This window comes from Chelmon rostratus, chromosome 8 (genome assembly GCF_017976325.1).
Source record: "Chelmon rostratus isolate fCheRos1 chromosome 8, fCheRos1.pri, whole genome shotgun sequence".
NCBI classification, from domain to species: domain Eukaryota; kingdom Metazoa; phylum Chordata; class Actinopteri; order Chaetodontiformes; family Chaetodontidae; genus Chelmon; species Chelmon rostratus.
The window spans coordinates 14,440,558-14,465,244 of record NC_055665.1 but is presented as its reverse complement, the minus strand read 5'-3'; the positions used below and the strand labels follow the sequence as shown (position 1 = coordinate 14,465,244).

General features: G+C 42.2%; 1 protein-coding gene across 4 annotated transcripts; it reads right to left on the bottom strand.

Moving 5' to 3' along the window:
• Positions 1-827: 827 nt before the first annotated feature.
• On the bottom strand, positions 828-22,464 carry rorc (RAR-related orphan receptor C). Of its 4 annotated transcripts, none has more exons than XM_041941792.1 (13): positions 22,221-22,464; positions 21,991-22,102; positions 16,782-16,811; positions 8,085-8,170; positions 6,921-7,062; positions 6,481-6,831; positions 6,281-6,382; positions 6,060-6,181; positions 5,483-5,615; positions 5,269-5,376; positions 5,040-5,150; positions 2,780-2,889; positions 828-2,683 (listed from the first exon to the last, which is right to left on the bottom strand). In XM_041941792.1, exons 2-13 carry the CDS (start codon positions 22,040-22,042, stop codon positions 2,516-2,518), a joined length of 1,515 nt encoding a protein of 504 aa, XP_041797726.1. In that variant the 5' UTR covers positions 22,043-22,102; positions 22,221-22,464; the 3' UTR covers positions 828-2,515. The 4 variants fall into 4 exon arrangements, with proteins under 4 accessions (XP_041797726.1, XP_041797725.1, XP_041797727.1 ...); XM_041941791.1 differs by having other exon boundaries at positions 21,991-22,098; XM_041941793.1 differs by lacking the exon at positions 16,782-16,811 and having other exon boundaries at positions 21,991-22,098.
• Positions 22,465-24,687: the final 2,223 nt, after the last annotated feature.

The following is a 24,687-nucleotide window of genomic DNA, read 5'->3' as shown; positions in this document are numbered from 1 at the left end:
TGACAGTACAGAATGCCAGGGTTTGATTACAAGATTTTGGCCAGTTTCTGACTGTTTTCCTCCAACCATCAGGAGTGAGGTCATCTCCATGTCTACAGTGACTTGAGCAGCAACAGTATCTTAGAAGAAAAAGAAAAGAAACCACAGGAGAGGAAATTAAAAGAGGGCTCCCACTCCTTGGATTACTGTGGGTGTAATAGTTGCCACCAGTGGGGAAAAGGCAATGAAATAAACAGAGAGTGGTTCTGTAGCTGTCCTCTATTCAACATGAGAGAAAGAACTGTTTACCTGAAAAATCACTGCATATGGAAGCTGTTTATCAAGTTGCCTTTAAGCAACCAACCACCCACAGAATGAGATAAAAGCGCTACTAGTTTTCTAGCATGACATGAGGTGCTTAACACAAGTTCTCTGTGGCTTTTGGTAGGAAAGATGTCATTTTTACCACATCCAGAGCCTTTTAATTTGCTTGCCCTTAACTTTGTTAGCAACAGTTTCTGTTTGACAACCTGATGACAACTTTCCATTGCAGGAGTCTGCAGAAGGGTCATCCACAGTGACTAATATTTCCTTTGTGTTAAGTGCTGCAGCTGCAGTCCTGTAGTATGGTGTTGGGAGGACTATGTCTGGATGTTCTTCAATATGCTGGTGAGAATGATAAATCATCACATCAGAGCTATGACTCTCTGCTATGAATAAACTGTTTTGTTTAGTTAAGCTTTTTCTTTCATACCATAATAGGAGCTCTAGGTTTTATATAACTGTTCATATTACACATTGTTTTAACAAATAGACAAAGTTACCACATCTGCTCGGTGTCACAGCTTCAGCAGTTTATTAGAAGATTTACATGGAATTATATTCATTGTAATCTAAGCCGTTCCAGACACACAGTATTTAATGCTGAAACCTGTCATCATTCCCTCTTTACTCACAGCTTTATTCAAAGATATGTAGAGGAAGCAAAACATATGCAAGTTATTCTGGAAAAAGAAGGAAGAGTTTGCACACGGAGGAGGAGACCTCTACTGTATCTCCACATTTTTAAGTGAATATTTTTTTTGCTACATTTTTTCAAAGCTTAAAAGACAAGAAAGCTTGTGAGGAATTACTCAAACACAAAGGATAACATTTTAGAGGTACTGCTGCTTTGTGGGAGTTATTAGTCAATCTGTGACAACATCAATCAGAGGGGAAGCATTTCTCAAGACATACAGAAACAAGGGGGCAGGTTGTCTCTTGTTCTTTGGGTGTGTTTAGCGCTGAATACAGTATGTACAGTATGTCTGAGGTTGCCACGGTGAGGATGAAAAGTGGAGTCCACCATATGGTTTACTGGCATCTGAAGATCTTCCAATTGTTCCTGAATTGTAGGGAATACTTGCTATGCGATATATTAACCTTTAAACATCTAACATCAGTGAAAAAGCGCAGCTCAACAATGATGTCGAGCTGATGGCAATGAGTGTGAGCTCCAGTCTATTGTGCAGGCTCCTGCATGACTGAGAGTGCCTCTGGCTACTTTGAGAACAACTGGTTGTCACTCCGGAGCGTGAGATAATTGCACAGAGCTAACATTTTATCAGCTTCCTCGTGTGCCCTGTTGCCTCTCGATCGTCAGCCACAAGCAAGCACATGCACTGAAGCAATGCTGCCGCCCAAATCTTTCTCTTTAGTGGCGAAAACACTGAGAGGCACGATGCTCGCTCACAAACTCAGCAGGATTGAGCATGAGGAGTAAATGGGATGTGTACTTCCTTAGCCATAGTTAAGGGAAATTATTTAATATAAAAAATATTTGGACATATTGAGCACAGGAATAGACACTGGAAAATGGGATTGTGTAATGCTGATCATATTATGAATCATATATGATCATTATTTTGATTGTTTGATGTTGATACTTTGCTCCTGGAATGTGATGTTTACTTCTCAAGGGGAGAAGCATGATAAGGGTCTTGGTTTGTTTGGCTCTGCCTACAAACTTGCACCTTAATCTGGTTGGATTGTGCAAACAGACAAACAATGAAATCCAAACTGAAAACATTAGTATTCACAAGCATTTTAAAGTCACATTGTAAGTCTACAGCTGGTCAGCGTTTTGTACTCTGAAGATAGAGTCTAGGTGGAGCACGACTAAGGTTCAGTTGACAATGATGGGTGTTCTTTGAATCTGTATGTCTGCCTGCACCGTGACACACAGTAACTGTAGCTGGACAGAGTCACAGCAGCACATCCTGAGAGAAAATGAATCCCACTGACAAGGTACTGTCAAAAAGCAACACAACACATGTTTCCTTGGAATACTGAAAATAGCTTTACACTATCAAAACAATGAAATTTATGCTTGACACAATCTACCAAAAAAAAGAGACTCATGTAACACTTAACACACTACGATTACTGTGCTTTTCTCATTTATTTTCATTATTAGAAAAATAGATTCTGTAGGGAAGAAATTATGTGATTTAAAATAACGTGTGTGTGTTCGCGTGTCTTTGCATATTCTAGGGAATCATCGGTGAGTGGTCCCTGGCAGCAGCTCTGCCTCGGAGGTGAACAGCTCCTTGTAGAGGGGAGGGAACAAGGAGTGAGCAGTGAGCGGGTAGCGCTGACTGAACCAGCGCAGCTTCTCCATGTGCAGACTGCACAGTGAGCGCAACACCGCCATCCTCTGGTACAGCTGCAGAGAGGACACAGGCATATTCAGATGCAGATCAAAGAATAATGTATTTTCTTTTTTAAACAGAAAGTATCTGCTCTATAATGAGAAATGTACCTTGTGCATTAGATTTTCCTGGTTGTCTCTGTGTAGAATGTGTGTGAGACCTAACTCCACGCTTCTTTGCACTCCCTGAACTCTGCCTCTGTCCTCCAGACATGGACGATCTGCACAGAAAGACAGAAAAAACAAAGCATTTATTTTTAAAAAGAGCACACTTTACCACAGACTCAAATCACTCTACATGCATGTGAATGTTCCTGGGTGGTGGTGGAATAGGCAAAAAAGTATGTCCTATGTCTTTACCTACACATGCTTTTCCTTGACCTTTAATGGAAAATGTCATGAGGTCAAGAAAAGAGTGAAGGAGAAATCGTACAGACTTGTATGTGTTACATGTGTGTTATATGTTATTTATCTATTAATACATTGCTAAGGTTGAAAAAGAAATAAAAAAAAGGAATATAGGTAGCCTATGGATGCAGGAAGTTGAGGAGGCTGCAGCACCCCCTAAATCCAGGCATTATAAAAAAACATCAACTGAAAAAAAAGGTGTGATGCAGCAGAGAGAGAGAAATCTGTGGTTTATCAGTGAGGTGTAGACTGACGGACAGACAGATAGATCTGCATTTAGGCTCAGCTCGTCTCCTCTGTGATGTATCCTCACTGTAATAAACTATGATGAAGAGGTTGTGGGTCACATGTCTCGCCCTCTTCATCTCCTTGCAGTTCTCATGCATTAGGTCCGTGTTGCTGACTGGGTAGTTGCTGTGGCTGCCTTGAATGCAGCATGTTGGCATTCAGGTTTGCTGTATACTGTCAAAATGTTCTCAAATTTGTATGATGGTATGAAAATAATTGTTAAACATTCTGTATATGTTATACTGTACATATACTTAGACTTCACTCAGCTGTGAACCTTCCTAAGCAAAAAAGACTATTAAACTGAAATCCTGGTTCACTGTGTGGCCTGTTGCTATTACCATGTCATTTACAGCCACTGGGGGGCAGAGAGGCTAATTGTGTAGGAATTAATAAATAAATGAATGAAGGAAGGAAACCACATGTGTGAAAATGTGACGGAAAAGATGCTGAAAGGTTGAACATGTCTGATCTATGTCTACTGAAGGCTGAGGAGTGTCTTTAAAAAGATGAATATAGGAAATTTTTGGCTCGAGGTGATTAACATGATGTCTGTTGTCGGTCATTAGCTTCATAATGGTCCAAAATTTCAAAATGTTAAGTTTTTGTTTATTGAAATCTGAAATCTGCCTGTGACTAGATTTAGACACAAAGAATCAACAGTGGAAATCTGTAAATGTCGACTGGGTTAGGGACGTCCCTAAAAGTCAACAACAGTCAGTGAGTAGAGTCACATAAAAAAACCCCACACTGCATTCAAACGGGACGAAAGCATCAGGAGGACAGCTGCAACGCGCCTGTTCTCTTATGACGCACAAGTCGCTAACTGCTGCTACCTGTAGCTGCCATTAGCTAGTTAGCTCAGTTAGATACGATAAGATAAGATAAGATAAGATGAGATAGACTTTATGAATCCCCAGCTGGGGAAATTCGGGTATTACAGGCAGCCATGCGTACTGCTAACTGCAGGGAGCATTGGTGTTTACATGACTAGCACAAGACTTTGGTCCGCCAGGAGGAGCAGGTTTTCAGGCCCAGGCCCCTGGATCCAGAAGGGACCGCCGGCAGGTAGCGGTGCTGGAATAAGCATCTGAACCGGAGCCAAGCGAGCCAGCAACGCAACCGGGACCTAGCACAACCTCAGACATTGCCGGAGGCCAGTTTGACGACAGGGAATACAGCACACCTGTACTGTAAGTATATAGTACATCATACATACTGCTGATAAATATTATCATTACAGCGGGTAATTGTTTTGGGACAACTTCCCCCAGATTATGCATTACCGTGTTTTGAACAACGAGACTTGTGTGATGTTATTCTGGGTTCAAATAAATGAACAATATGTTCCGTCTCCTTGCTGGCTGTTCCGACAAATTCAGAATAACTGCTGTTGCTGTTGTCATTATCTGGCGGCTCGCTTCATGAATGCCACAAAAAACAGATTTGAATTATTAAATTAATATCATAAAAATGCTATGGAGAATAGTCGGAGGCAGCCCTAGACTGGGTAAATCCTGCCGAACAAGGGAAGTAAAATCAACAAAATAAAACGGATGTTGCCTGATGGAGGGTGAAAAGCTTGAAATATGTTGTTTATCCTGCTGGTAATCAACTGCATTGAAGTGTCTTCCCAAAATGCTACTTATCTGAGAGGGCAGTGAGTTGATCTTACCTGTGTTGATCAGCACCAGAGCACTGAAGAGAGCGATCTGGTGCTCAGTGAGCTTCAGAGCACACATGCCATGAGCAAAGTCAAACACTGCTGTGATTAAATCGCCACACGCTGCAAGAAAAGAAACCACAGAGCGCTGATAAACCAGCGTATTTATATGTTGTGCTCAAGCACCAATAGTTTCAGAAGTGCCTTTGTGCTGCAGTCACGCACGTTAAGAAATCCTCACCCAAAGACTTGAAGACTTCAGCTCCGGCAAACTTCCCATCAAAGAAGACAGTGTTGTTCTCTGTGTTGAAGAACCGACTCATCCTGACCAGAACCACCTCCATGGAGCCTGAGTGAAGCAAGGAAGGAATGGGAGAAGTTAGGAACAGAGAGATTAAAAGCATTTTTAGATGGTGAGTGAACGTCCTTAACTTATAAAGGACGGGTAAACCCACCAGTCTTCAGGAGAGCAATCTGGTCATTCTGGCTGAGGTTACGGAAGCCCGGGATGTGTTTTGCGAACTCCACCACATACTGCACGGCATCAGTCAGTCGGATGGCACAGTGCTGCCACATCTCATCCACTGACTGAAAGCGAGAGATGTCTTAGAAGTGCTTTTGCCACATAACGTTCAAATCAAGCAAAATTTGACTCATCCCACATAAACTGTCCTTGCCTTTCAGTCTACTGCTCTTCCTCTAATTTTGCATATCACGTTTCTGTATTTCATCTCTTTATTTACTGTAATTAGATATTATAGCATATGTGCTGCTGAAAAGCAATTTTTGGAGGATCAACAAAGTCATTGATTTTAAATTAAACAGAAGGTTCCTGTGTGATCAAAGAGGGAGAAGAAGAGGAGGGGGAGAATGGTGAGACAAGCTTTCTCAGTTTCCTTTTTGATGAATCAAAGTCAGCCTTATCCTACAGGCATCTGAGATGTCTTGTTTTGTTTTGAGACTGCCTGAGTAAGGTTAGACAAATGCAAGAGGAAGCCTGAGAACCAAAAAACAGCCATCAGATTGCCATACTTTGCTCTGGTAGGCTTGGATCTCCTCTCTGCTGAACAGTTTCCATTTGAGAGCCTGCAGCTCCTCCATTCTGTACTGGCTGGTCTCTCTGTGGGAACGCACAATGCTGGCACACAGCTCATCTGAAAAAACAAAAACAAAGAAAGAGCCTTAAGTGTTAAAAAGTGCAACACACTTACATGCAGCCCGCATGTTAGCCCGCTGTGCAAATGTTTGCCCACCTATGTTTCTCAGAGAGTGAGGATAGAGGCTGTAAGGATCCTCCAGAGGGTTGTAGGGATGAATGGCCAGCAGATCATGAGACGGCTGTCTGGAGTCAAATCCTGACATGAGGAACGGCGAAGACAGACAGTGAGGAATAAGCAGAGGAGGATGAAGGGAACTGCACACAGTGAAGTGAGTGCACACATGGCAGCCTCACCTCTTCCGTCAGGGTGCCCGCTGTTGTCCCCCCTCCCCTGGGACCTCAATGTGGGAGAGATGCCGGAGCCTCGGTAGATCATACCCGACACCTGCGACTCGTTCGGGGAGCACACCAGGTAAGGGTGAACATCGGCGGTGTAGGTGAGCAGCTCGGCCTCCCCGCTGAAGGAGTAGGCCGTGGGCTGAAGGAGCTGTGGCGAGCGGTCTTGACGGGCCTTGCCGGGGTAGGACAAGACGGACTGGGCGTCTCCCTGAAGCTGCTGCTGCTGCTGCTGCTGCTGCCGATGCCTCTCCACCTCAGCGATGAGAGAGTCCCGCTGACGTTTGGACATCCGGCCAAACTTCACCGCTGAGGAGGACAAAAAATGCCCATGAAAATAAACAAATGCCGTGAATGATGCACATAGCTTATTCAGCATGGGGGTGTTTGTGCCTCACCATCTCTGCTCATGCCCTGGGCCAAGCACTTCTGCAGACGGCAGTGTTGGCAGCGGTTGCGGCTGGCCCGGTCAATCTGGCAGTTGCTCTGCCTGGAGCAGGAGTAGGATACGGTCGGCAGCTGGCTGCGCCGGAAAAATCCCTGAGGAGTGGGTACCGTGGGGTTAACAGAGCCCAGCACAAACGTGACTTCTAAGGCAGATGCAAGTAGTGACTTTTGAGAATGATCTCTTAAATTCTTCTGCTGAAGTAAAGCTCTTACCTCTGCATTACTTTTATTATATTGTGCATTTTTTTATCATTGCTCTTGAAGTGTATCATTATCTTATTTACCATTTGCACATTTGCACATTTTACTGTCATTATTATTGTGGCTGTGTTATTGTTATAGTAGTTTGTAACTTTGTAGTTTTTTAAATTATTTTATCCCTCTTTCTAACTGTATGTTGATCAACTAGTACTGTTACAAAGCAATTTCCCTGCTGGGATCAATAAAGTTTTTCTGAATCTGACTTTTTTTTAAAGTTGCAGCCAAGATATCTATAGTAGCAAGCAGGACATAAACAAGCCAGCCAGTTCTCTCTGATGAACAGCCTATATGATGGTGATGCTGTTTCTAATTACATCAGACGCATCTTGGACATTTCTGAGCTTACATTTCTTGTTGCTCACATCTGCAGTAAAATGATATTGAATATATCAGGCTTGCTCTGATGTTAAAGGAATAGTTCAGCACTTTTGGAAATACACTTATTTATGCACATGCTGAGAGTTAAACGAAAAGATTGCCACTCTCATATCTGTATGTTTAGTATGAAGCTGGTTAGCTTAGCTTATCGACTCAGCTGGCCTGGCTCTGGCAACCATCAGAGAATCCAAGAAGTAAAACCACAGTGTGACGTTTTTACACTTCAGTTTTTGAACTGAATAAGACGTGAGCTTTAGAGGTGCTGGTAGGAGGATTTTGTTTACCTTTAGACTGAGCCAGGCTAGCTGTTTGCCCTCGTTTCCAGTCTTTATGCTAAGCTAAGCTAACAGGCTGCTAGCTGTAGCTTCATATTGAATGGACAGGCATGAGAATGGCATCAGTCTCCTCGTCTCTTTGCAAGAGGGCAAAGCTTATTGCTAAAAACAGTGAGTGTGTGCCGGATGCTGTCACCTCACCTTGCAGCCCTCACAAGTGATGACTCCGTAGTGCACTCCAGAGGACTTATCACCGCAGATCTTGCAGGGGATAACTTCAATCTGGGCTGAACAAACGTAGAAGTGAAAGCAGTTATGTTAACATTTTTAGACGCAGCCCTCATCTACATTTTCTCCACTTCACTGTCACTCAAAAGACACACCAACATATGCCCGCAAGCAAGCAAGCAAGCAAGCAAGGGGTAGGTTTGTGTGTCAGTCAGCTCAAAGATACCTGATCTTGGAGTGTGTACTGAAACATCCGAGCTGTTCATGTGATATCGTCATGGAGACCAAGTCCAAGATCAAATGTAGATTAATCAGTCACAAGATCAATATAATCAAACAGTAAAGAATTCCTCATGTTTTCAATTCAAGGATAATTTTAATATCCAATAAAACATCAATCTTAACCTCTATAGCACACAGCTTGCCACCGCAAAGGTCAACACTGCATACTTTTACCCAAAGAAATAAACTGGAAAGCAATTCCCACTGTGAGAACTTGTTGTTGTACTGTTGTACTTCCCCTCAAACATCAATCAGTTGTTGTGTGACCAGAGAAAACCAAAGGTATTTTCCTCCCCAACACATCCTGCCTTAATAATAAATGAATAAAATAACATCAAATACGCAAGGAGAGAGTCTTCTGAGGACATGGAATATTTGCAAATGGGGAAAGGCGTAAAATACGAAGGTGTCAACCTCAGAGGGCTTTCAAGTGGTTGGCTGGCTTCTCTTTCACTCTGACTGTCCCTCTTTCATGTCATTTCTTTCTCTGTGAATCCTTCTCTGTCTCGCTCATAAAGGACATCGCTGCCAGTAATGCACTGTCTCTCCTTCATCACTGCCAGTAATGGCCATCCCCCTCTCACCTCCCCCCATGCCCCGATCTCTGCGAGCTCTCACACCCCTCAGTCTTTTTGCTCAGTGGCAATTTTTGCCAGAATCAGATTTGGTTCATTAAAGTGCAGTGAATGTCGTCTTGGTGAGAGGTGCGAGGAGTTTTCGTAGCACGTCCTCACAAACGCATCGCCAGTAAAATGATAGCGGACTGTGCATCATGTACTGCATAATTCACGTCGTTCAACATATTTATAGTAACGCTGAATGATGACACACGACCAGGAAGCAGAGCGTACAATATTGTCATTTTGTTATTTTTTCTAACACTGAAAAAAACCTCTCCTTTTATCTGTTCCTGTCATCTCTTCTCTTCCTTCCACAAATGCACTGACAGTGTGATTGTTACATCTGCGTGTTGATGCTTATATGCAGGAGTATTTCCGTGCATAACTGTGTCAGATTTGTTCTCGAGTGTGTGTTAGTGTGTCAGTGTGTGCCCTCTTTATCTGGTGCCACAGGGATCACCTGAAGGAGGAGGACAACTGGTCTGAGGTGTGAAACGCCTCTTAAATGCAGATGTGGAACACGGGAACGTGTGATGAGGCAGAAATACCCGCTGCACAACAGATTGCAGTCGGTACTAATTAGAGGTTTTACTTAAAGGTTGATTAACCTCAGTATTCACCATGATAAGAGTTGCTGTACTTCATAGATTCAATAAGGGACTGAAACTATAAATCACAAGAGAGTGATTTGGTTCAATAAACCACTCAACAGAAGCACTTCTCTGAAAGCTTAATATCATATATCATTACGTTGCTTATTTAGTAAAACAAAGTTCCTGAGCTGTGACTGTGTTTGCATTTCTGTCATCGGTGCAGGGAAGGTGGAGAGTGGTCTCTGTTTTTCAGTTCTGATTGTCAACCTCAAACAACAGGAAATCCACCGTGACCCACAACCTTTCACTGTTCATACACGCATGCATGCACTCACACACACTCACACACAGCAATCACACGCTGTTCTTCCAATAACTTTCCACGCAATCATAGCTCCGATAACAGCTGAGTTTATATGACGATAAAGCAGCTTTATGTTAACGTATGACTAAAACTAAGACAACGCCTGCAGAACAGTGTCTATAGTCTGGCTCTGATGGCCTGGGAGTGTCACCACACCAGGATCTTGAAGTGGAAATCAGCTTAATAGCAGGTAAATATTGAGGCACCTACTATCAGAAGCACCTGTGAGCTTTTTTGGTTGTCTCACCCTGGTATCTTGAGGCCACAGGTGTAGACCAATCAAACCAGCATCTCTGGTATGTGTGTGTGTGTGTGTGTGCATCAATGTGAGAGATAAAAATGCAAAGAAAGAGCTAAACCACCTTTATTTCTTCCATTAGTGGCTTTCTCAGTGACAGAGAAGGGGATATTGTGTCTAGCATGCAATAAAACCCTGATTCCAAAAAAGGGGGATTCTGTTTGAAACATAAATAAAACAGATCAATCGACAATCATCTGCAAACATACTCTGTTCACCGACAACAGTTTAACAGTTTAAGTGTCCCTGAGCCCATGCAGTAACATCCTTTATACAATATGTATTGACAAAGTGGTGAAGCTCGCTCCATCCTCACTTGTGAACGACTGAGCCTTTCCAGGATGCTCCTTTCATACCCAATGATACCATCACCTGTTACCAATCAACCTGTTTACTTGTGGAATGATCCGAACAGGTGTTTTTGGAGCGTTCCACAACTTTCCCAGACTTTAGTTGCTCCTGTCCCAACATGTTTGAAACATGATGCTGCATCAAATTCAGAATAGGCAGATATTTACAAAAATCAATGAAGCTGATGAGGTCAAACATTAAATATATTGTCTTTGTGCTGTCAGTTGAGTGTACGTCACAAAGAACTAGCAAATGATCACAGATCAGTTTATTTTTTTGCTTTAGACAGCATATTTACTTTTGTAGAATCAGGGTTGTATAAAACAGTGCGTGTTTTACAATAAATGTACACTGAATAACTTATATTGGTTTACCCTCATGTGGGTTCAGGTTCACTCAACAGCAAAGCATGACCCAATTAGTACGGGGTTTGGGTGAAAAAGTTGTTTTTACTGTAGATCTTATGTGCTTGTGTGCGTGACGCTACTCATCAGTAAAATGAAGATTAATTTGCTCCCCTGGTCAGTCCAAGCAGCACTGCTTAGCTTAGTTCCATTATGCCGCAATTTACTCTTGACAAGCAAACCCTCAACATCTTTATATTTCCACTGTGTCCCGGTAACACCATACAGCATGATACCAGCCATAAACACGCCACACAGAGCTACATCAACATAGTCCTACTGAAGTGAGATCATTTAAGCAAAGCAACCAATCCAATCGATTTAAAATGTCCATCCTAAAATCGTAACATCACATGCAGGATGATGTTACAACGTGAGGAGCTTTGAGTACAGTGGATGTGCAGTGGTGGAAATATTCTGGTCTGGCAGTCTAAATAAAAGAGTGCCACCTCCCACACTTCCGCATGCAAAGTACACCAAGACGCCGCCGCAGAGAGATGGACTGATGTACGCCTTTCAATTAGTCCTTAGAGTTATCAATGAGTTACACACTCCCACTTAAAGAGCACAATCGTCAGTCAGATCAGCTTCCGCTTATAATAGCAAAAAGAAATCATGAAACATTCACAGGTTTGTGATCACTTCCTTCAACGTGGGACAAAAGGTTGCCAATTTTTGTGATTCTCAAGCTTGACAGTGACAGTGATAAGTACTACACTAAGGTTTTCTCATATGATAAGTGATGAGAACAAGCCTGAAAAAAGCATCAATATGTGTCACCTTATACATACATGTATATATATATGTATTTATACATATATATATATATACACAAATATCGAATGCTGAGTTCATCAAAAAGAAATAAAACTAATCGCAGTACCTTTGCATCAAGCTGAGCGAGTGACTGTGTGTGTGTGTGTATGTTTGTGTGTTTGGGGGGGGATACACATAGCCACTCTCAACTCATCTCTCTCTGCTTAAAATCACTTTGTCAGCAGTCTGTTCTTTGCAATGTAAACGGACAAAAAACCTCAACTTTCCTCTGACGGAAGCTTACCTTTGGTACACACGCAAGAAAGAGTGCAAACAAAGTTTGTATACACACCTCACACCCTTACACACACACAAACACACACACACACACGCAAACAGGTTGCTAAAACACACAGACTATCAATGAATCACAATTTTTGAAATAACGTTGTTAAACCCAGGAGGATTATACAAAATTTAGGAACAAATTTATTTCTCTAAAACACCACAGTTTTTAGAAGTTATGTAATATAATCTTAATTTATTAAAATAATAATTCTCCTCATCATTATTAATGATTAAGAAAGTATTTTTGTCTTCACTGTGATCGACTGTAATGCATATAAATTAAACTCTTTATTTAGTGTCTTTTCAAAGTCTTTTTAATTTAAAAGAGGACGCATCATTTGTGTAATTACCACACTATATTTTTTGGTATGAAAATGAAGGGAAAAAAGACTATATTGCCACATATTTGTAGTTAACAAAATAAAATAGCAAACATAATATTAATAAAAATAAAATGTGTACTTTTCTCATGTATTTGCATTTGACAAAATACAATAAATAAAGGCTTAAGTTCAGCTTCCATCGTGTCGTTCATTGTTTGATTTGTTGGTCCCGCCGGGCGAAGCAGAGAAGGATCTGTAAAAACTCTAAAACCTTTCTCTGACTTATTGAAACAAAATTAAAATTTGCCTGTGAGAGTTATGAGAAGCTATGATTTAGAACGGCAGTTTCTTACTGTAAACTGAATTTAAGGAGTTAAAAAAAGAGAATGTACAGAAAACAGAAAAAAGGAGAAAAAAACAAGTATTCATCATCATATAAAATAAAGTTAGTGCCAATAATGACAAAATGGGATATTTTAATGTGACTGCACCACTATTCTGTTGGTTATAAACATTTCAGGACTGACTTCAGGTCAGTGGGTGTTAAATATCTTTGGGTTTTAGAATCAAACTGAGCTTGTTGTTACATAAATGTGAGAACTCCTTCACACCTGAGTTTCATTCATTATTTGACAACAACAGAGCGAGAAAAACTACCTGTCTTATCTGAGAAAATTATCAAAGCTGATCTGAACACTACTTAGCATGAGATTTACCATATTTTACTTTGAAGTGCGGGCTGAATTTGGGGGTGTTTGAAAGAGGTAATGTTTTGACAGTAGCAGAAGCTGTGAATCAACTCAACGGTTGTATTTCATTTACCATATTTTCGGGGGGAATGCGTCACATGCGATTTTGATGTTAGCTTTGATCTGAAGTCAAACGCTTTAGCTGCTCTGGAAGTGCTTTGCAGGTTTCTGCACCCAGAGGAACAAGGAAATCCTTTGTGATAAAGAAACTGTATAAGAATCTATGCAGGAATCCCCCGAACACAACAACAAAGCCATATGAAATGTGTGTGTGTGTGTGCTAATAGTGAGCCCAATGTCAGTGTGTAACACCAGAGAATTAGATCATTAACTCAGTGAAGTGAAGACATAAGAACATGAAGTCGTACACTCAGCGGAGGGAGCCTCCTTTTCTCTCTTTCGTGCACACAGTATCCACACACAGCTGCAGGGCTGAGATATGCTACATCTAGGCGCCATCTAACAACCAGCTGCGGATCAGTGTGTGTGTGCGTGTGTGTGTGCATCTATACCTGTGCCTTTGCGTGTTGCAGGAGAGAGGGCAAGAGATGTAAGAGATCTGCACAGAGAGGACCTATTATTTCTCTCTGCTTGCTTCTTCTTCACCTCTCTGCACATTGTGTGTGTTTTTGTTCGATTAATTCTGAAGCCCCTAATAAATCAAGCCCCTGATCCTTTAATAATCACACTTTCACAACATTAGCAGCATTTCCTCTGCATCCTGTACGTGTGTGTGGAGTCAGTCCATTCAAGCTGATGCACTGCGGTCGTGAAGCATCCTGTATGGCAGGCATCTCAAACCGGTTCCATAAAGGGCCGTGTGGCTGCAGGTTTTCATTCCAACCCAGGAGGAACACATCAGCCAACCAATCAACATCAAGGGATCACTTAGTTAACAGCTGAAGACTGAGATCAGCTGATTAATTGATTCCAGCCTGGTGTGTTCCTCCTTGGTTGGAATGAAAACCTGCAGCCACACGGCCCTTTATGGAACCGGTTTGAGATGCCTGCTGTATGGCCTGGTCCCTTGGGCCTTCAGTGGTTTCATTTGTTAATTGTTAATTGAAACATCACGACTCCAAACAAAACATGTTTCGCAGATGAACTTAAAAACGCATAAAATTTGCTTTAAGTTCGATTGTTTCTCTTTTCTATTGTTTTGCGCTCTGATCTTAAGTCAGCTGAGCTTGTTGCCTGAGGTGCACTGTACATGTGGGAGGGAGAGCGGGTAGAAATATCTCAGACTTGATTCAAATCTTAAAGTCATCAAAGGAAGCTCATAATTGAGTCATGTCACCAAACCTTAAAACTGAAACAAACATCTTGTGCATATATGTATGTATATATGGTGACATATATCAATGTGAACATGCACCAACAGTCATCCAATCAATTCATTTTCAAAACAGGTAAAAAATACCTGGCTTCTTTGTGTGTGTGTGTGTGTGTGTATGCATACTGTATGGGATCAGGGATCCGGTACAGACCTACTAAAAATATCTTTGGCTGATTAAAGCTGAAACATTAAAATTAGCTTGCCATACGTGCAAAATAGTGAAATTTAGAGCCACTTTGAACTTCAAGAATGTTTTACCGTTCAACCCGGTGTTACATCAAAAGTGGAGACCTGGAGTAAAAAGCTTAATCCCACATCCTGATAGTGTTTTAAAAAAAGTTGCAGGTGTCAAAGTCTGCACGAAAACAGTTATTTCAAGGATTTGTTCAAAACCAAAAAATGACACAAGTGTTTAAAACCTTAACACGACATTATTAGACATGTTGGTAACAACATGGTGCTCGATCGGACGCGCCAGGTCGCCGTCAGATCATCACTTTCAATAGCTGTAAACTTTAAAATCAGGGTGGGTTGGAGAGAAAAATATGCAATTGATCTATTGATAAAATAACTTGATTGTTCTGCCCACACACACACACACACACACACACACACACACAGACACACCAAAGAACTTCATCCCTACCTCGCATCATCCTCACTCCTCCACTTGTCTCAGACGTTTGTCCCACTTTCACAAACTCACTTTTCCTCTCACTTTGTCTAACAATACTCTTTCGCTTGACACACTTTCTTCTTCACACCATCTACTCTCTCACTCTGTCAGTCTTTCTTCTTTTTTCGTTCGTCCTTTGGCGAGCAGGGTCGGGCGCTCACTGCAGCTTTAGCACACATATTCAGACTTTTGACTGCCTGTCACCGCCTTACCTTCCTTGTTAGCGTGCCTGTCGGTGAGTGTGTGTATGTGTGTGTGTGTGAGAGAGAGAGCGAGTGAGAGAGAGAGAGAGAGAGAGAGAGACAGAGACAAAGAAATGGGGGACTGTCCCCTGCCCTGACTTCTTTCTCAAGGTACTTTTTCCTCATACCTTTGTTGTTATCCTTCACCCCCTCACTCTAGACACGTCAAAAAATTTGCTGTATACTGTCTAACACCTTTAAGTCGCTCTCTGAGAATTTAAATCCGATCATTTTCAAAAGGAATAACTGGGTGATGCAGTGAAAAGTTACAGACGCATTTCAGTACAGTCAAATTTTCTTTATTCTCCAACTCATTTCAATTTAGATTTTTTTAATGTGTCCTTTGTGGATGCTTGTGATGCACATGGGTGTTTCTTTACACTGACAGTAATAAGACAAAGCACAGAGATCTTTAACTCGAGTAAGAGTAGTAATATTATTAAACTACTATTAAACTACTCTTTTATAAGTTAAAGTCCTAAACTGTATTGTCATTGTATGGAAAATCTTAATCTTCAAATGTGGTACAACGTTTCCTGCTGAAATATAGTAAGTGGAAATACTCAAGTACAGTACAAGTGGCTCACAATTGTGCTTCTGTACAATAGATGAGTAAAGATACTTTACCTTTTTCTCCCTCTATCATCCCTCCATCTATAGCTCCTGACTGATTAACTGAACAACACAAGACTGCCATGGCTCTCTGTCTCAGCCGCCCGTCCTCACTGCTAACCTAATCACCAAATGATCCCTCCAATCTGGTTCTGCACACATGTGCACTCACTCACAAGCAACAATCAATAGAATCATTATTATTTATGCTTGCTTTATCATCACACCACCTGACACGAAGGTTGGCAGTGTGCTACGTGCAGCATCTCCACACTTGATAACACACCCAGGTGTGCTAAAGCTGTGGCAGAAAGTGTTAAACCAGAAAGTTTAAAAAAAGACGAGATGTTATCGCTGTCATCTGCACTCAGATGCCAAAGTGCCAAAGCCATAGTAGTTGGTATTTTCATCACTGTGCGTATGTGTGTGTGTGTGTGTGTGAGAGAGGGGGTAGCACAGGTGCAACACACAGCACACACACCGTGTTGCTAATAGCCCAACTCCAGTGACACCACAGTGTCTGTGTGTGTGTGTGTGTGTTTGTGTTCGCGTGTCACTTGCTGTACAGGTGCAATGTTGTATGTTCACTAACTATGATGTTAACCACAATGCATGCACAAATATCTAGCACAAACACAAGCAACGTCATTACCACACACAGACACACACACGCATGCATGCTAACACACAGATACGGTGTCTTACAGAGAACTTACTCAAATGAGTCTTCTTGGACACGACTCCTCCTGAGGGAGAAAAATGACAAAACACTTAGCTTAACTCCAAGCTGTATCACATACGAGCATCTGAGGGAGTACAACTCAGCGTGTCCCGTCTAAACTCCACCCTGAACCCAGGCCGAAGCAACACACTGCACTTTTTAAAGAGGGTCAGATCTGATTTTGAACATGAGTTTTTTACATTTTATACTTCTGCTGCACTGCATTTGTCAGACAGTCCAATAATATAGCAACAACAGAGGGCAGTATCGGGGCAGTTTGTGAAACAGTAATGAAATCTATTAGATTTGTGTACGCGAATGTTTTTTTTCTTTCTGACAGTGAAAAGGACTTTTAAAGTGATTCGGACAAACGTAGGACAAAGAGTCTGCAAAAGGAGGTGGCCTGGGTGGACAGGGGTTCGATTCCCAATAGTCATCTTAGATTGTTTTAAGGAAGTAGTTATTTTAATCCAATCCGTAACCTTTAGTTAACTTAACCAAGTAGTTTTGATGAGTACACCTAACCAAAGTAAACCAAACCATCACCTGAAATGTTTGTCAGCACACATTATATTTGGGCGTCCATGTACACACATCCCATAGATTCACCATTTTACAAACTGCCCTGAGACGGTCAGCTGTTTATTTTTTCTACCTTCACGTGCTTTTTGTTGCTAGTAGTGAGAAAAACCTTAAATTTCCACACTCTTACTTATAATTTCGTATCGCTGCTTTTACATAAATAGTCTGAACACTTCCTCCACCACTGAAACCTGCACTGTAGCAGGCTTAGCTTTGCAGTGAATCATCATGCTTATAGTAGTGTAAACTATTACTCAAATATGACATCGAAACCTGGTAAATATGCAACTAAGCATGTTGCCCCACAGTCATGTGACATGCTGAAAATTAAACACATGGAGTCAGTCTTTAATCAAGGGATTAAAAGAGAGGAGCATGAAATGTGACAGACACTAACCCGGCCAGGCTTCAAACTGTGGCGAACGCAGCAGCGGTTTGGAACAGGGTTTGCGGAACGCAGTGCTTATTAGTATTTTTTCCAATGTGCAAAGGCCTGTGCGCACAGAGGAAGCCTCTCTGATAGCAAGAGAGATTAAATTGGAAGATTCCTATTTACACTGGTGTGTGTCTGTGCTGTGTTTGTGTGAGTCTTCGGCTCCCATAACACACACACACACAGGAGATAGAGGCAGAGGAAGGTGGGTGTCTGTGTCTGTGAAGCAATAGGTCCTGTTTTTTTGTCTGCCTGTTTGACCACAATTGTGTGAAAGTCTAAGTTGCAGTGAGTGTGGGTAAATGCGTGGACGGTCTGAACCAGTGGGTTTATTTCTGGAGTCGTACATATCTGTATGTGTGTGTGTGTGTGTGTGTGTGAGACAGAGGCTTGAAGGCAGGGTAGATAAGTATCAATGGAAGACGTAGAGCTAGCCGGCCTTTGTCTGGCGCCAGATCAGGCCCTCTGTGGTTTCCACTGTTTTCCTCCCATCATCAAATCAGTTTTGCTTCATAAGCAGAAAGCATGGAATGAAAGCACAGCAGTGCACGCACACACGGAAAGTGTAAAGAAATTTCAACACCGACGGAGCAACGGCAATTGCTAAATAAAATGAAAAAGACGCGTACTTTAAAAGGAATTTTTTGGAACTAAATATAAGCAGCATTGCCAAATTGAGAGCGATGCACATTTAAATTCTTTGATGTGTTTCAAATGTTTCCGGGAACCTGAGGGTTGTTGAGCTTTTTAAAGGCGTTACACAATTATGTAAGCAATGCTTTCACTGTGAAGACTGATTGTCCTTCTGTTCATTAGTCAGAAACTCACACCAAGATTATTTGTAAGATATGGTTAGTTTTGTTCTTTAGAAAGTCATACAACAGAAATGAGCCAGTCTGAGTGATTTAAAGTCACCTGCAGCACACCGAATTTCAGGCCAAGCCGCTGTCATTTCTGAAATGTGTTATTAATGATGTCATCTTATTAAAAGTGATCTCTGAGCGAAATGGAGTGAGCGGTTGTGGTTGGTGGTTGGCGGTGGAAAAAGAATCTCATGTAATCACCAACATCGGCTTCTGTACAAGCTAAATGTGACACAGCACGTACACATTTAACAAGACGCACCTGCCAGCCGGGCCATAAACCCACCACCACGCACACACACACACACACACACTCGCTGTGCGTGTCCGGGGTGATTACAGACACACAAACATCAACACCGCTCGTCAGTCAAAATCTCACTAACGTCTCGGCACTCTGACATCTAAGCTGACTGCTGAAGTGACAGTTGCTGTGTTACATAACAGCACTGACAACCACTGAACCCAGAGAGTAGGCTGGCGAATTTGCCTGAGTATAAACCATGACACATACAACCCAGAGCAGATACAAAATGTGGATACTATATTAAAGCCAGATAAGCTGCTAAGCTTTTCTAACAAGTCTGAGATGGTCGGGATAAGTCGTTCAATAAATAAGTAAGTAAATCACAAAATAAATGTAAGCAAGTGATTTACAAAACAACAAAAAATATGGAATAACGACAACAAAAAATGGACATAAACTGACCACCTGAAACAAAAATGCATATGTATAAAAGCAGTTGTGAGCAGACCAAATAAAGCAGGTGTGGATGTTGGTTCGGGTTACGGTAGGTTATCGCCCAAAAAGAGCAATTAAATTTTTTTTGCTTTTTTGCTAATATGCAGTAGGTTTCTGAGGGTCTTGGGTTCATAAGAGGTCAGAAATCTGGCACAACAATGACCCTAAACAAAGAGGTCAAAGTGATTATAAATAAATATAAATAAATATAAATATTAAGTTCACAAGTGACTGCAGAGCAACATGTGTAGTCTGTACAGAAGAGGATCGGGCCCGCAATCTATCCCTGGGGGACACCACAGAAAGTCTGTATCCAATAATGAACAGGAGCTGAGTTTTACCCCGCGTACAGGAGGAAAAGCAAAGTGGAGCAGTACCCGACACGAAACCCAGCACTCTAGAAAAATGAGAAGACACCCGCAACACCCACTAAAACCAAGACACTCGTCACCTTAAGATGAGCCATCTCAGCAGTATGAAAAGGTGTACAACCACACTGAAACTCCACTTCAACCAGATTAAAACACCATCACAGCAGTTTCTGGACCTGACAAGTAAGCTCACTTTTTACAAAAACCCTTAACATCTGTTTCTCCTTAAAGGTGGTTAGAGTCATTATGGCGAAAGATCGGTGATATTGCCATGTCTCCATCTTCACAATGCAATTACACGCTAGCGTGTCAGATTTACCGTCCCTCTCGCCCCCCACCATCTCCCCTCCCCTTGTCCTGTGCACCAGCACGAACAGCAGCTGCTGCTGATTGACTGGAACAGTGTCCGAGCATCTTTGTTTGTTTCCTGTTTGCAGAGCCTCGGCCGTGTAAAGAAAGTGGGCTGTTTTTCGGCACATGCACTGAACAGACAGCTAGCAGACCACAAGGAGGTGTTCGCTGAATTTCTATTTCTGCAGGTTGCAACAATCTTTTGATTGAATTGAATTGAATGACTCAGCCCACATTTTAGTGTCTTTAAGGTTGTTTAAATGACCTTTTCCACCCTGTTGTGGCATCACACTGCGTATCATGTTGATCTAACCCCAGCTGCCTTGTGCATCAATTTAGACAAATTTCCCCAGTTGAGTACACCTCGTCTTTTCTAACTGCATTTAAGTGAGTTAAAAAGGCAGAAATATATGATTAAAGAATTTTTACTTTTACAAGAAGCATATATGTTTCTCTCTTCTTTATATTAGAATTGTCAAACCACAACCGGATGACATTATAAAAAAAAAACAACAACAATATTTGTAGACATACATGCTTTAATGATTATATAGTACTATGAAATCATTCTACTACTGACAAAATTTGTGATTTAATTTAAAAGACAGGAGTTGAATGTAAGGGATTTTACCTACTTTACTTTCTACTAAACCTTGCTGTAGACAGCAGTCACTACGTATTTTTGATGGAAAATAGTTCCCAGGAAATTGTTTCTGATTCTCGCTGTTGAGGGATCCTATTTGAAGAAAAATGCCGATGCTTTGAGAAGAGGCAAAAGTCTCAGTGGCAGACGTCTCAAAACTTGAGCAGATAAAACCGAAACTGTCTGCATGGCTCGATGTCACTGCCGTTGGCGAACCCATGACTTTGACTTTGAATGTAGCATAGTTCATCTCTAACCCTCCTACATTTACAGTACAACTGAACACATGATTTTTTATTTCAAACCTCTACCACTTGACAAAATAAAAAAAAAAAAAATTGAAGCATATTTGAAGCATACTTTTACTCTTGTCCTCTCTTTCTACGACAGTACCTCTAAATATCTCTATTAATATCAGTAGACATCGCTTAACATGAACAATTGGTGAATTGTCCATCAACTTTGACTCATGATGGAGCATTAGTCAGCTGTGATCCTGCTACATTCACTTGAGTAAAGGGTAAATATTTGTTGTTGCACTTTCTTTTCTTCTCTTCTTTGAACTGTGAGCCATGAGCAACAGCATTGTTCATATAGTCACCCTTGATGCAGCAGTGCAGGTAAACTGTGCCGCCGTGCAACGAGAGCAGTAGGAAAGGTGTGCAGTGGGTTTCTGTGGCAGAGGGGCCGGGTGACTTATCCCAAGCCACTGCCAGCAGTTTGATTTTAGCCGTGGATAGCTCTGAATAGAAAAGCATTGACCAAAAACAGAAGCAAAAATAAGCACTAATCCCACAGGATTACTCCGGCTTACTGCCATTCTTACCCTCTCACAGCACCTTAACCACACCCCAGTGAGAGGGATGAGGAGGGTTACTAGGGTAAAGATGGATGAGAGTGGAGGGAAAGAAGACAATAGTCAGCACAGTGGCAGGAAAGACAGACAACAGAGAGAAGCAGAGTCCACTGGTGCAGGACAGGTGAGCAGAACAGGGCGGACAGAATGGCATGCTGGGAGATCAAGAGCATGGCTTGCTTTGGGTGAAAGCAAGAGGGGAGATAAAATAAGGCCTCAGAATATAATTACAAAATGTAAAGGAGCTACAAGTGTTCGCCTTTGGTGCTGCTTGCAGAGGCATCACAGCTCAAGCAGCCCACACGTGCTGCAGCAGTCTAAATGCAATGTGCAGAAGGAAACCTCAGTGCTGGATCATCTTACCTCTTTTGATGGGGGTCTCAGCTGGGGGCACGTCGGGCTCCTCATATTCCATAACTCTCCTGTCAAAACACTGGGTGGCCTTCCACACACACTCACACACTCACCTCACTCACTCACCGACACGCACACACACACACAAACCACAGACGCCTTGCTATGTCAGACGCTTTTTGAACTCCACCTGCCGCCATTTGACTCAGAATGAGACGAAGCTGGAGCTCTCATACTACCTGTTGCTGGCTCTAGCGCCCGGGCCGGCGCAGGCATTTGAACGCGTGCGCTGCCATCTCGCCTCCTCACTGTCCTCGCGGCGGCTTCCACGGCTCGCTCATCTTCTGACCCTCTCTGTCAGCACTCCCTCGGTCAACAGCACACCTCCTCTCGCGTGGTTGTTTTGAAATAATTTAGTTCCCCCCGAGGCAGCGGCAGAGAGGAGAGAGTGCAGCTGGACCGGCCGGCCGTTCACAAGCCGTGCGCCCCTGTCCCCCCTCCTCCCTGCGCTCTCTGTGCGCCCTGACCGTCCCGGGCTGGAGGGAGTTATGTCACCGGCTGTTACGTAATAGCAGCGGATCGGGTTTTGCTTTGTAGTGCTCAGTTGAGAAATATAATCCCGTGTCGCTGCCACAAATTTCCGCCACACTAATCGAGAAAATACAATGCACAGTGGGGACGTTAAATTCCGGCGCAGGTTTGGCCACTCGCCTAACGGCCACGTGGGAAAAAACACTTAACATACATGAAATCCCTCCTAACATTGCTGGTGTCACTTTAGTAGCTCGTTCAAGCCACCTGCAGGCCTCTGCACATGCAATCCATGCAGCTGGGGAGGTTATTTAAATAATAGTAGGCTACGCAGTACCTCGTTTAAACTGAGGTAGGAAAACAACTGCAGACACAAAGAAAACAATGAATAATCGATTATGTCTTCTCGGTTTACATCATTGTGGTAAATGCTCCTCTAAGACCGGGCGCTTACACTGGGTCCACACAGGATCAGCAGCCAATAAGCGGTGGAATGTGAATGAGTACATTTACTCGATTATAACGCTTTGGTACAATTTTGTAGGCGCTTTACATGAAGATTTCCATTTTCTGCTTCTTTATGCTTCACCATTTCAGAGGGAAATGTTGTACTTTTTACTCCGTTACATTTGTCTGACAACTGGAGTAGCTACTTGTACTTTAAATTACATTAAGATTTAAAAATATGAAGGTTGTTCAGATCTGTTCCGCCTCAACCTGCCGCAATATTAAAACGCTGCTTGCACGTTTGCGCGTTCAGAATAATGTTACAGTATGAAGGCTGATAATACAACCACGACTCAAAATAACTGGGGCGCCGCGTAAAGCGTCAATTAAGAGAGACCTGTGTTTGCTGACAGCAGTTTTACAAAGTGTTCCTGAGTCTATGTAGCAACGTCCTTTATACAATCATGTGTTCACAAAGTGCTGAACCTCGCTCCATCCTCGCTTGTGAACCACTGAACCTTTCCAGGATGCTTCTTTCATAACCAATCATGAAGTATCACCTGTTACCAATCAACCTGTTTACCTGTGGAATGATCCAAACAGGTGTTTTGTTCCACAACTTTCCCAGTCTTTGGTTGCTCCTGTCCCAACTTGTTTGAAACGTGCATCAAATTCAGAATAAGCAGATATTTACAAAAATCTATGAAGCCGATGAGGTCAAACATTAAATATATTGTTTTTGTATTGTTTTCAATAGAGTATAAGTCAAAAAGGATCAGCCATTGGTTCTATTTATATTTCACACAGTTAACCAACTTCTTTGGAATCAGGGTTGCATAACTTTATTCAGGGGTATCCCCCTGAACAATGAGTACTTTTACTTCTCATACTTTGCTGATAATAGTTCATATTATACACTTGGGTGCAATATGCCAGCCTGTAATCCACAGCTGTTATGCCCCATCCTGAGCATGTCTCAAGTGGACAGGGCCACAACAGTAGAGATTAGTCAATTAATAATTTAATCTACAAAAAAAAAAACAAAAAAAACAAATACATGTCAATTATAGGTAACCAGAGCCCAGTCGTTTTATCTAAAGTGCTCATTTTATCTGACAAACAGCAAAACACTAACAAACCGTCATAGAAGAGTGAAGAAATGTTTTAGTATCTTTACTTGATTGACATTCATAGTTGTTTATGAATCGTTTTCTGTCAAATTACTCAGACACTTGGCCATCCTGCCGGGCGCTTCCACTTCTAGCAGGAGAGATCGCAGGTCAAAGAGGCTATTGAGACTTTCAACTGGAAGCTTCACTTTCAGGCTGATATCTGTAAACATCAGTTGTGGAAATGCTGCAGTGGAAACGACTGCCTGCGCTCGGCCCCACCCCCTTCCTCAAACCCAACTTGACCACATGACTCTTCAGGGGAAAAGGAAAAAGAGAAAAAAAAAAACTGCTGGTTTTGGTGTCCTGCATCACACACACACACACACACACACACACACACACACACTTTCATACTCTAGGGCAGCATTTCCATCTGCACTTTACTGAGGTTAAAGATGTGAGGGGCCCTCTGGAGACCACTGGGCCTGTACTGTGATGAGCCCATACACTCAGAAACCACACATCAGACCAAACTGTGTGAACACTCAATTTAAATGCAGTTTCAGGTGTGCAGGGTTCATACACTCGCGACCAATAATTTACCCCAAAACAAAAA